General features: G+C 33.5%; 3 protein-coding genes and 1 non-coding gene across 4 annotated transcripts; 2 read left to right on the top strand and 2 right to left on the bottom strand.

Moving 5' to 3' along the window:
- Positions 1–2,784: 2,784 nt before the first annotated feature.
- LOC130497134 (U5 spliceosomal RNA) lies at positions 2,785–2,902 on the bottom strand. The gene has a single exon (XR_008936147.1). It is a non-coding gene; the product is annotated as a U5 spliceosomal RNA (small nuclear RNA).
- A 160-nt stretch (positions 2,903–3,062) lies between these two features.
- Positions 3,063–4,077, top strand: LOC108811692 (uncharacterized). Its single transcript, XM_018583781.2, has 4 exons — positions 3,063–3,217; positions 3,327–3,530; positions 3,630–3,692; positions 3,844–4,077. The coding sequence occupies exons 2-4, from the start codon at positions 3,340–3,342 to the stop codon at positions 3,944–3,946; spliced, it is 357 nt and encodes a 118-aa protein (XP_018439283.1). The 5' UTR covers positions 3,063–3,217; positions 3,327–3,339; the 3' UTR covers positions 3,947–4,077.
- A 605-nt stretch (positions 4,078–4,682) lies between these two features.
- LOC108811691 (membrin-11) lies at positions 4,683–5,845 on the top strand. Its single transcript, XM_018583780.2, has 3 exons — positions 4,683–5,019; positions 5,185–5,455; positions 5,528–5,845. The coding sequence occupies exons 1-3, from the start codon at positions 4,772–4,774 to the stop codon at positions 5,687–5,689; spliced, it is 681 nt and encodes a 226-aa protein (XP_018439282.1). The 5' UTR covers positions 4,683–4,771; the 3' UTR covers positions 5,690–5,845.
- Positions 5,846–9,412: 3,567 nt separating this feature from the next.
- Positions 9,413–11,257, bottom strand: LOC108811688 (transcription factor RAX2). The gene is made up of 3 exons (XM_018583778.2): positions 10,836–11,257; positions 10,575–10,704; positions 9,413–10,126 (listed from the first exon to the last, which is right to left on the bottom strand). The coding sequence occupies exons 1-3, from the start codon at positions 10,969–10,971 to the stop codon at positions 9,514–9,516; spliced, it is 879 nt and encodes a 292-aa protein (XP_018439280.1). The 5' UTR covers positions 10,972–11,257; the 3' UTR covers positions 9,413–9,513.
- Between the last annotated feature and the right edge of the window lie 1,207 nt (positions 11,258–12,464).

Below are 12,464 nucleotides of genomic sequence, written 5' to 3'. Positions count from 1 at the left end.
TTTAAAAAAGGAAACAAAATATTTTCATATTTTTAAAATTAAAAGATAAAAAATAATATTAGTTGAAAACAAAAAAAACTTTTAAAAAAAATAATTTTAATGTCATCGACAAAACACTAAACCCTAAATACTAAACCCTAAACCCTAAATGCTATATCATAAATATTTGGGTAAATCTTAAACCCTTGGATAAATCTTAAATTCTAGGGTTTATGATTTATCCAAGGGTTCAAGATTTATCCAGGGGTTTAGGGTATAGTATTTAGGGTTTAGGGTTTAATGTTTTGCTGACGGTACTAAAATTACTTTAAAAAATCAAGAATTTAGAATTTGTCCAAGGATTTAGGGTTTACCCAATAGTTTAGGGTTTACCCAATGGTTTAGAGTTTAGGATTTAGAGTTTACGGTTTAGCATTTTGCTAATGGTATTAAAAGTTTTTTTTAATATTTTTTTTCAACTACTATTATTTTTTATTTTAATTCTTTAGTTTTTATCTTTTAATTTTTAAAAATATAGCTTAACAATATTTTATTTCTTTTTTAAAAATATTAAATATAAAATGATGAATTCCTATTGGTGGGTGAACCTCTAGGTTCAGCCTAGGGAGTGAACCCAAGAATTACTCTTTCAGAATTATATGCCACCAGATAAATTTACGAGCAATACATTTTTTGTATATCAGCAACAATAATCAGTAGAAATTATCTAATATAAAGACGATAAAGGATAAAGCAATATTTTCTTTTTGAAAAAGCAATATGTTTTTTTTCGTCATTAGCATACTTAAAAATTCTACTCAAGTTATTGATTCTTCCAATTGTATTGTCTTGTCTTATTCTAAGTGAAGTTGGTGGAACCCTCTTTTTATGTTTTCTATTATTATAAAATTTAAACAACTAATTTTTTTTTAACAACTATCTATTTACAGTTGTTTTAGAGGGAGTATACTTTTGATAGATCCACATTAATTAGTCTATAAAGTTTGTAGAAAATCAAATGGTTTTACCACTTCAAACGTTTACAATATTTTATATAATACAAAATAACATAATCGTCTACTATAACTCATTTGATATCTTTAATTTTTTGCTACTTTTTTATAATATATATGTCATACTTCAAATATATGTGTGGTATTTTGGAATAAGCTCATTTAACCCAATATCATATTTATATTTTACAATACAAGAAGAAACAAGCAGTCGCACATGGTTGTAATTTGTCAAGTAGTTTGACCTATTTGTATACTTGGTGCTAGTACATAAAGAATTCTAGATCTGTGTGTGTGTAACATGCATATATTTGTAAACTACCTAAAAAGAATGTGCATGAATCAATATATATATATATGCACATTTCAATGAAAATTGTATATATTTCAGTATTAAGAATGTAATTTCCACGTTGTGTTTTCATATACTATTCGTTCCACCTGCCCAATCCGTATACACTACTTTACTCAATTCGTACAGCACTTATAGCAAATATAATTAATATTTTAATTTCGTACTAACTAATTAGTTTGGTCCATGGCAGAGAAATTATTGATTTTAATTAAATCGCTTGGATTTGTATCTCACATCCATAGAATGATGGAAGCAGCTAAGAACTGCATATACAATTAAAAAAACGTGGGCAGCATAATAGAGACAAAGACACGAGGAATAGCCATATTAACTTTTGAATTCTGCGAGTAAACCTAAAAAGTAAGTTAGTATGATTTTTTTTTCAACTGGAACAACAGTAAAAAGAAACAAGGAGAAAAATGGTGAAAAAAGTCTCAGAGAGTTGCGTAACTGCATTCCATTCCTCCCTTTACGGGCCCATTTTGTCAACATCAGATTTTATTGTGTGTTTGTTGAATTTTTCATGCGATTCTATTAAATGACGTAATGTCTTAGGTGGGCACATATTATTATTTTTTCTTTAATAATCCAGTGTATATTGACCTCCATCGAAATAGATCCAAACTAACGGTAAATGTATGTAGTAACGAGATGCTAGAAAAATCCATATATTAGATTTTATCTCCATTATCCAACGAAATTCGTATTCGGATCCGAATTGGATTTGAAACTCCTCCAAAACTGCTGGACCTTCCGCGGTAAGTTTATTATTTTACATGACATATATAGCGTTGATTCATAATTTTTTTTATGTATTATTTAAACTCTTCAACCTCATAAAGTTAACGATTAACAATATCAAACGTGAGATTAAGTTTGTGTTTGCATTTGAAATCCCATGTTTGTGTTTAGTAATTTAAGGTTGGCAACTTGGCATATCAATGTGGTCACATGTTTTTCGTATTTATAAACATATTTCTATAGCTTAATACGATCCACAATTATTTTAAAAGAAGGGATGTTGATAATGGATAAGTTTAACTGGGTTTCAAGTACATTTTCTAAACGGGTACCAAACAATGCTTGTATCTTACTTTTAGATAATGTTACAAAAAGAATAAACCAAACTTGCTTTATAATTTACTAAAAAAATGTGGAATCAGTCATTTTGCCGAGAAACAAGTAGAAAACGAACAAAATAAAAAATGAAAATGCTCATCTATAATCGTATAGAAACGAATGTCATTAATATTTAATATAGTTTTGATATTTTTTAATCAAAGTATCATTTATTTTCAAAGGACAAATAATATAGTCATTTACTTAGTACAATAATATCCTAAGAAATGATAAAACCAAAATGTAATGCAATAAATGAAAACCTATTGAGATTATGAGGCTACATGACAAATTAAATAATTCAACTTCATTGTTGTTGGGCCCACTCGAAAGCAGGACCCTCCAAAAATAGGCGTATGCCACTTGGCATGGAGAGCACACGGTATTCTTTAGTAAAAGGCGAAAGAATAGTTCGCTTTGTGCTCACCACATGGCTGCGTGGTTTGATACAAGCGCAGACGAATTATATATATACTGCAAGTTCTGCTGATTATTTCCCTCAGTTTTCCGATGTGGGACTCTTTAACGAAAAGCGCTACTGATTTAACTAATACTCTTTCGTGGGCTTATCTCGGCCTGAAATAATATTGGGCTTTAAAACTCTGAAGATAGGTCTCGCGTCAGTCCTCTTGGGTTACATTCAAACCCGCCAAAATTAGGTTTATTTATAAATGAAAAGTGAGACTTCTCTAGGGTTTCTCTTCGGCATCGTCGTCTCCAGCTTCTCCTCGTGTGGTTTATACTCTAAATCGTAAGTTTTTTCTTTTTTTCCTTTTTTATAAATTCGTCTTAGATTCTTACGATAATCCATTAACTTCGAGAATTGGTGATTCAATTCCATTTAATTTCTGCAAACTTAGGAGTATATAAAGGATGGGGAGATGCCCGACAAGAAAGGTGAAGAAGAGGCGATTGTCTCACAAAACAGCTCGTCGTGACAAATTCGAAGTCAAAGGCGACGATTTAGTGTACACTGAGCTGCGCAAACCAGAGACGGAGACAAAGCCTTTGGAGCTTAGCGAGGATCTGCCTGGAATGGGCCAGTTCTACTGCCTACACTGCGAGTATGATTACTTAGATTATGTTTCTTGTCTTTGTGTTCCATATTTGATTGTTTGAATCAGTCATGTGTGTTTCTCTAATTCACTGTTTCTATATTTCAGTCGGTACTTCTCTAATGCGTCTGTGCGAGATGATCATTTTAAGACTAAGAAACACAAGAAGCGGTAAGTGTGTCTCTTCCTCGAGCAATTGCTGTTTTAAACACCTTTCATTGATCATATTGTTGATGAAGTTGTTTGAGACTGATGAGTGATGTGGTTTGGATTACTTGTGTTTTTTGCATAAATTGATTTTTCTCAATTTGGATTGTTGCAGTGTGAAGTTAATGAATGGACCTGCGCCACACTCACAACTCGATGCTGATTTGGCTGCTGGGATGGGAATGCCCGACAATGGTCCAAAGCTCATGGCTTCTTGAGTTCACTTCAGTTTTTTTTTTCTCTTTCTAAATAGTTCACAGTTAATGGAACCCTGTGGATTGTTGTTGTAAGATGTCCCTTAGTATTATTAACACTATAAGTTAAATGCTATAAGTTTTTTTCCAGACAATGATACAAGTCAGAAGTTAGCAAACGTGAAAGAGCTATATATGGCGAGATTTGACTTCACACCAGTAACCTGAGTATGCGTGAACCTCTGTATCACCTTATTCCTCGCGTATATTCCTTGGGGATAGTTCTTGAGAACCTACGTGCGCGTTCCTCACTGTAGCAAGCCTATCAGACACCACCATAGACGTTTTCCCTGAGCAAAACGTGGTCCAACGCTTCTTGCACCGAGCTCTCTGACTCTGCATCAAGAGCGCATGTAGCCTCGCCAAGAAGCAATGATCTCTGCTTTCTTTACAAGTGCACTTGCGATAGCTATCCTCTTTTTCTGTCATCCAGAGATCTCAACACCTCTCTCTCAGACATATGTTCTGTAACCATCGGGTAGTGAGGATATGAACTTGAGGGAGCCTATGGCTAACTGAGCTTTTACCGCACCCTCTTGGACCGAGAAGAGCTAAAGTCTTGCCAGCTCTAGCACACATTAAGAAACAAATCAAAAGGCCAAAACATTAGATGGGCCTAACAAAAGAGAATTATTTAAAGGCCCATAAATCATTAAATGGGCTTAACAAAAGGCTCAGAAAACAGGCGCCACAACACAAAAGCCTTAAGAGTTAAGAATCTTCTTCTTCTTCCGTCTGCATCTCTCTGATTCTAGAGAACGCTTCGGCGACGAGAAGATCTAATACACAATGGCGTCTGGGATCGTCGGAGGAGGCGGATCCTTATCGGAGGTATACAGCAGCGCGAAAAAGATTCTACTCAGAGCTCGCGACGGGATCGAGAGGCTGGAGAGGTTCGAATCAGCTTCTCTCATGGATTCTTCCGATCTCACCTCCTCCGTGAAACGCGACATCACCGAGGTACAATCTCTCTGCGCCACCATGGATGCTCTCTGGCGCTCAATCTCCGTCAAATCCCAACGCGATCTCTGGCGAAGGTGAGCAAATCCAATACTTCGATTCACAAAAGAAATCGAAATCTCTATAGGTTATTTTGAATCATCGGAGAATCTTAGATCATTTTAGTCATTGGTGATCTGTGATTGGTTAAAACGTTAAGAGTTAGTTTCATTAGATTCTTGTATGCATTGTTAATCTTGCAGGAAGACTGAACAAGTTGGGGAAGAGGCTGAGTATTTGAACAAGAGTCTGGAGAAGTACACGTGGAGGAGTCAGAGGAAGGTGATGGAAGCTAAAGAGAGGGCGGATTTGTTGAACAGAGGGAGCGGAGAAGGAGCGCACATCTTGCAGATATTCGATGACGAGGCTCAGGCGATGAGCTCTGTCAAGAACTCGAAGAGATTGCTGGAAGACTCCTTCTCTAGTGGAGTTGCTATCCTTGCCAAGTATGCTGAACAAAGGGATCGTCTGAAGGTAGGGATCCTAATAATAAATAAGTCCCATTTTTGTATGCTGTTTAACATTGTCTTTTTGGGAATTATACAGAGGGCACAGCGTAAAGCTTTGGATGTTCTGAACACGGTGGGGCTCTCCAACTCTGTGCTCAGGCTCATTGAGAGGCGCAATCGCGTTGACACCTGGATCAAGTACGCCGGTATGATCGCTACGATTGTCGTATTGTATCTGTTCATAAAATGGACTCGCTGAATCTCTTTAAGGATAATTGGAAACGACTTTAGTTACACTGAATTGTATGTAGAGAGTTATGGGTAAAGGATGCACTTTTGTTTTGCTTATGACTCTTACAAGACTTCTCCCCCGCATCTTATATAGTTGTTCATCAAAAGTTTGAGTTTGTCAAAATGTGTCTCCATTTCCCTTGCTTATTCACTGATAAAACCATTTTCTTACCAATGAGATCTTCTACAGCCAACAGACTAAATGAGAGATTTAATCTATTGGTTAAGTGGCTAGAACACAAAGAGGCAAGCTATTCTGACAGCAAGCGTACCATCATTAGCCTCTATTTTAGAGTTATTCATTTCATCAGGAGAAATACAGCAAGCGTACCAAGCGTATCCGTTGTAGATGTTTTTGTTTCCGATGATAATGTAGATTTTCATTTCGTCAGGAGAAATACCTTAGGATATTCCTAAAAAAAAGCTTTTGTCAATTTAACTTCTAAAGATTAAAATGACTAAAATATTTCAGTTAAAAGGAATGTCCGTGCTTCTCTATCTCCTCTTCATTCTGAGGTGGAAGCATTAATTTAGGCAATGGAATGTATGAGGAATTTGCATCAATTTAGGGTTACATTTGCAACAGACTGTTCTCAATTGGTAAAGATGGTGTCGGAACCAGAGGAATGTCCTGCTTTTGCAGCTTATCTAGAAGATATCAAGACCTTGCAAAACAATTTTCACAGCTCAGATATCATTTATGTATCACACACACACAATCGGAAGGCCGACGGACTAGCACGTGGGGCTAGAACTCAAGCGTCTTTTGTTGTGCACATGGATGAAGAGCCACCAACCTGGTTTACAGAGTCTATATGAGTCCGTAAAAGTCGACGACAAAAAAAAGAAAAGATTAATTAATCTAGATCTTAGAATTTAGAGTTAAGAAGTAGAGTTTTTGAGATTAAGATTTAAAATTTTATAAAATAAAAAATAAATGTTAAATATAAAAATTTTAAAATAGTTTTAAAAATTATTTTTCGAATTTGAAAAAAGAAAAATTTGAATATATATATATAATATATATATATATATATATAATTCGAAATTATAAAAAGTTATTTTCTATTATTTATTTGTATTTATATATCTAGAGTATAAAAAAATTTACCTATTAAATGAAATATTTTGATATTTTTTATAAACTTTTTTTCTGACAAAAGCTTGAAAATATCTATTTACTAGAATTGTCAATTCATTAATTGAATAAATGAGCAAACTAAAGTTCGATTTTTTTTTTTTTTTTTTGAAATTCAAGTATCACCCACATTTTGCCCAAACCTTTGCATATATGAACAAAGATTTTTAATGATCAGTGTAGTTTAAAAAAAACTGTAAAACTGTTTATGATCAGTGTAGTTGTGCCAAACTTTTGCACATATGAATAATTTAACTTTAGATCCATTCTTCCTAAATCGATCAGCTTCAGCTCTGTTATCATGCTGATCTCTCTTGCCAATCGATAACTGCAAATAGTCAAAGTTCAAACATTTTTTCCTTTTTTTGATGACCCTACAAAGTTCAAACATTACAACAGCCTGCTTAGTAAACCCTCGTTTTTGTATCTTCTCCAATCTTTCTAATATAGTTGTAGCCCTAACTTTCACTAATATTATTTATCAATCGGTCTATTAGTGTTTGAATAATTCAATGATTTATTGAAAGATATCTTTTACAGAGAGGCATTAGTGTCACATTTTTGTCAGTTTCTTCTCCATTCAAAGAAGACATTCTTTCCTCATGCCTGATTCCCCTATTACAGACTATTTATAATAACACATCTGTAATGATGAATGCACATATATACGTTAGCGAGAATTTTCAATACACAATAGTAAAAGATTCTTTTGTTTTCTTCTAAGTCGTCGGTCCAGTTAGAAAACAAATGCGACGGATAACTTTATTTATACTATCATGTATACGGATATATTCATTGTTTATTTTTTTTTTTTTTTGAAACACTCATTGTTTAGTTTCTTTATCTGTAGTTTTTTAAAGGGCATTCTTTTTTTTTGTTTTTTTTTTGACTAAAAAGGGCATTCTTCTTTTTCTGCTGTTATGTTTTTTTTTTCTTTGGTATTAGATTTGGATGATATAATCCAAGCTTTCAGTGGGTGCCTGGGTGATATAACATTATGCATGTTTTTATATATAGTGTTTCTAATTTTTTCTTACGATTTCGGGTAGATCTTAAGACCAGTTATGCAGTATATCTTTGACCAGTTTCGATGGTTGAATATGATTTACCGTTTAAAGTCGGTAATTTTTATATTAGTGTGATTTAGACATTTTTTGGCATGCTTATAAATTTGAAACCCCCTATATAATAGATGACGAGGGATAGATTTTTGGTCTTTGATCAGATTGGTTGATTATTTAATGATTCCAAGTATAAGCAAATTAAGAGCATGGATTTTTTTAAAAAAAGTATCACATTAAAGAAATACAAGTGGGAATAGTGTTTGCATGTGTTTTATTTTGTTTTTTTATTGAGAAGATTTGAGATTGCCTAATGAGGGTAAGGGGAACAATACAAAGTAGCATACCAAATACACTGATCTTTTTATAAATCAAATTTATATCTTCTTTTTTTTAAACTAGCAAATTTATATCTTATAAGAAAATGTTATCAATCTGATGGCTGTGAAATGATAACAAAGTAAGTTTAAGTGTGTTAGCTAGTCTACCAGGCTTGTGGCAGAAAAATTCAATACATATAAAATTAGTAGCAGAATACATTCAGCTTAAAATTTCCCAAGTCTGTCCCATTATCCGTAGGGTCTATTAATAACAAGTGTATCCAAAATATGGCATACTAACATACATAATCATAAATCATCTCATGTTGTTTCCACAACTGCTCACGGACTTTCATATCCCTTTTAGTATGTTGGCAGACTAGTTGGAAATTATTTGAAAAGTTTATTTTGCTAGATTCATTATATTGATTTGATGTGGATAGATAGTCGTTATTGGTAAAAAGCTGTAATGTTTTGAATTATTTTAACAAAGTTGTTTTATTGATTCTGTAAAGGTAGTTATTTGGTAAGCAAACATTTTGACATATATGACGTTGACTTATTGCTCATCGAATTGGAACTAACTCTGAGATTGACATCCCTTAATAGTGTTGTGGTGGTGATGAAACCAACTTCGAACAACAAACCATCACTGTTTCTTTAAGTTTTTGGGTATTTTGAGAGTTCAATTTTGTATGAAATATCAAAGCTAATATGTAGTGTAAGGAATATCTATCACAAAATGGAAAATAATCTAAGATTAATATTTGGAAAAGGGTGTGAGATTATTATGATGTGAGCAGAATTTTTGTAAGTATATACTATAAAACTTTCTCATGGTAAACAACATGTAATCTCCTTAGCTTTTAGGTCCCGAAGCTTGACTCATATAATGTATCCACTTGGTTACAATTGCTACAGGCTGATAAATCCAAAACTTCATCTCTCTATTAATGCATCGAATTATTAAGAGAGAAAAAGGTAAACAACATGTAACTCTAGCTTAATGATCAAAAGAATATTGTCTGTATACAGAAATATATCTGTTTGGCACAATTCTTTCTTGACCACTAAAAGAATTACATTTAACAGCTACAGGTTTACAAAACATAGAGGCATTTCATAATAAATTATAAATTGAAACTAATGAATAACATTTAAAATCCTCTTAGTGTTACGAAAAAAATCAAATCCTCTTAAAAAGCAAGTATCAATAATTTATGTTTAGTTTTAAGAGAAAAGAGAAGAAGTACGTCAATGTTGATAAGAGAAATCAGTAGTACAACATGAACGTATCCTCTGTCTTGTTTTCATCAAACCACAAGCTGTTGCTACTACTACTCGTACAACTACTACTTATTAAGTGATTGATCTCCTCCATTCCATAATCTTGCATTGATCTCTCTTCATGATGATGATCATGTTGTTCCATCTTCACTCTTGTTACTGTACTTGTTGTACTTGACCCACTTCTTACATCACTCAACAACATTATTCCTTTGTTTGTACTTTGCGCATGGCTGTCTTCTTGATGGCTCATTATAAGCTTGTTGCTATTCGGAGAATTTACCAAACTGTCCATGGCTTCTTTGTATAATAGTTGTTGTTGTTGTTGGTCCATCATTGTCATCATCATCTCCTGATGAGGTGAGAGATGAGGTGAGATCAGCTGGTTTGTAGATATTGTTGGGTTATACGGAGGAAGATTATTGGTCATGTTGTAGTGTGATGATGATGGTGATAATGATGATGAGGCAATGGCTACGAGTTGATGAGGTGGTGGAGGAGCCATAGTGGCAATGAGCTTCTTCTTGAGCTTAGTGTTCCAATAGTTCTTGATGTCATTATCAGTTCTACCATGCAGGTGAGCTGCAATTACCGACCACCTGCATTTTCAACATGATTTACTCCTTTATATAACCACAATAATTAAATAAAAGATAAGACTTTATCGCTTAATTTATTCTTCAATAGTTGTCAAAGTGAATTTGCTCCCATCTCTTTTCCTAGATTATGAACTAAAGAATATACCCTCAAAAGGAGGCAATTATACTGCACAAAATGTGGGCATGCAAAAGCTAAAATCAATTGTTTTTCATAAGAAAAAAAAAAGGTTAAGAATTTCCTTGAAACATGCAAAGTCTCTTGCTTTTTGATATCCAGTTAAGGTCTCCATTAAGTTGTCAAAAAAAAAAGGTTAAGGTCTCCATTTCTTTCCCATGATTTTAACAAGAGTCGTCTTTTTACATCATAAGATCAGATATGTCAACAAAAATTATTAATATTGGAATCATATCAGTTTTAGTAATAGATGTTGAAGCTAGATTTTCTAACCTGCTTCCAATGGAGGCAAAGAGGCTGCAGATAATATTGTCTTCTTCCTCAGAGAAATCTCCATGTCTTATGTTTGGCCTCAAATAGTTTAACCACCTCAGTCTACAACTCTTCCCACATCTCCTTAAACCTTTATTCATCATATTATACAAGATAGAAAAATTCAGCCAAGAGCCACCAAGGGTTTAAAATCCAAAGAGACCATCAAACAAAAAAGTTTCCAATAAACCAACTCATTAGAATCATGAGATATATAAATACCAGCTTTGTGAGGGAGAGCAATCCAGTTGCCACCAGTGCCTTGTTTCTCTATGTAATCTTTAAGCTTTGCATCTTCTTCCGGAGACCATGGACCTCTCTTCACATTTGCTTTGTCACAACATGGAGCCCTCCCCATCTCTCTACGATCTCTCTCGGTCCTTATAGCTACTCTGTGTGTTCTGTTTGAGGAATCTTGGTTTCGTTTTTGAAGAGAGAAGAAAAGAAAGAAAAGGTTGTCTTCTGGTTCTAAAAATTATCAGAGGTGGGAGACATATATTTATTGCTATATGTATTGGAAACGCCCAAGTCAATGAAAAACTTATTTTCTAGTATTTTCTTTCCATTGTGCCTTTCCCTCATCATTATTTATAAAATATATTTGTAGCAAGAAAGAGAGAAACAATGGAGTATCAAAAATATAGATGTGTGTGTTTTTGTCACTAAAACAAAACAAGAACAGCTGGTCTAAGTTGTGAAAGTGGAGAAAGTTCTTAAAAAATACAACTATTGTTAATAATTTTAATTAATCAAGTGATTTAATGCTTTTCTATTTTATTTTAGAAAAAAGGAGAAAAGTTTGTGGAAAGAAACAAATGGACAAATGGTTTTAAGTTTCCTTTGCATCCCCATTTCAATTTAACCTACGTGTTTGTCTTTTGAAGAGACCAGACAACCCTTCCTCGACCGAGTTTTACCGGTTCATGGTCTGCATTGTATTAAACCGAATCAAACCAGCCACAGTCAACATGATTTTCAGCTTTAATTCTGCAGATTTAGGTTAGTGATAATATTCATTAGGATAAACTTTATTTGATATTCAATATAACATATTCAAACAGAAATCAAATATATATGGTCTAAGAATATGGTAATAAATACTATCATAAATGAAAAGAATGGTGCATGTAGATTTTATAGTCAAACATTTATGCATGGTATTAATTTTCTTGGTAAACTATTCACCAATAAAAAAGAGAAGGAAATAATAGTTCATGGACTGCCGATGCCCAAAGGTAGTGACTAGTGATATGAAAAAATAACATAAAGTAACACGAGAAGTTGACATTAAACCAAAAAATTAGAGAAAGCATGAAAGTGACGTGTACATACTAATTCATTTCTCACAAGACTTTGTCAAAGTGATTGATCCCGAGGCCACCACACATACATACATACATTCTCATGGGGGGGGGGGAGAATATATGTAAACAAGCATTTATTATTTTCATACAAAGACGTGTGTGTGTTTGTATACTAGTATATACACATACAGTATGTAGTAGGACAAAGTAAATGGATTTGATGGGGCAGCGGTTTAAGTTGGTGTGGCATTTTTCAAAACTATATTTAAGAGGGTTTCCGAAAATGAAAATATAACTTCGTTACACTCATTTCTTATTTTAGAGAGAGCTACATGCCTACACACTTCTCAAATCAGTAAATTCGCTTAAGAGTTCTCCTCGCTTCATACACCAAATAACAGTTGCGTGCTGTGTACTTGGCGAGCATTCACAGCTATATATACTGTCACAAAATAGATGTATGATTCATTACTACTGATATATATATATACACTTATCAATCTGCGATATTAATTATCAACGTGTTGATTGTAGTTTTTAAGTTCTA

Source organism: Raphanus sativus, chromosome 6 (assembly GCF_000801105.2).
Source record: "Raphanus sativus cultivar WK10039 chromosome 6, ASM80110v3, whole genome shotgun sequence".
Classification (NCBI taxonomy): domain Eukaryota; kingdom Viridiplantae; phylum Streptophyta; class Magnoliopsida; order Brassicales; family Brassicaceae; genus Raphanus; species Raphanus sativus.
The sequence above is the reverse complement of the archived record's forward strand: the minus strand, read 5'-3'. Positions and strand labels throughout refer to the sequence as shown.

What these genes read in the sequence shown, in the direction of transcription:
- LOC108811692 (XM_018583781.2), top strand. Translation starts at nt 3,340, where the DNA reads ATGGGGAGATGCCCGACAAGAAAGGTGAAGAAGAGGCGATTGTCTCAC. An exon ending in TTCTACTGCCTACACTGCGA is followed by an intron (nt 3,531 to 3,629) that starts GTATGATTACTT and finishes TCTATATTTCAG; the next exon opens with TCGGTACTTCTCTAATGCGT. An exon ending in ACTAAGAAACACAAGAAGCG is followed by an intron (nt 3,693 to 3,843) that starts GTAAGTGTGTCT and finishes GGATTGTTGCAG; the next exon opens with TGTGAAGTTAATGAATGGAC.
- LOC108811691 (XM_018583780.2), top strand. Translation starts at nt 4,772, where the DNA reads ATGGCGTCTGGGATCGTCGGAGGAGGCGGATCCTTATCGGAGGTATAC. An exon ending in CAACGCGATCTCTGGCGAAG is followed by an intron (nt 5,020 to 5,184) that starts GTGAGCAAATCC and finishes TTAATCTTGCAG; the next exon opens with GAAGACTGAACAAGTTGGGG. An exon ending in AACAAAGGGATCGTCTGAAG is followed by an intron (nt 5,456 to 5,527) that starts GTAGGGATCCTA and finishes GGAATTATACAG; the next exon opens with AGGGCACAGCGTAAAGCTTT.
- LOC108811688 (XM_018583778.2), bottom strand. Translation starts at nt 10,971, where the DNA reads ATGGGGAGGGCTCCATGTTGTGACAAAGCAAATGTGAAGAGAGGTCCA. An exon ending in TGCTCTCCCTCACAAAGCTG is followed by an intron (nt 10,705 to 10,835) that starts GTATTTATATAT and finishes TGATGAATAAAG; the next exon opens with GTTTAAGGAGATGTGGGAAG. An exon ending in TTTGCCTCCATTGGAAGCAG is followed by an intron (nt 10,127 to 10,574) that starts GTTAGAAAATCT and finishes TTGAAAATGCAG; the next exon opens with GTGGTCGGTAATTGCAGCTC.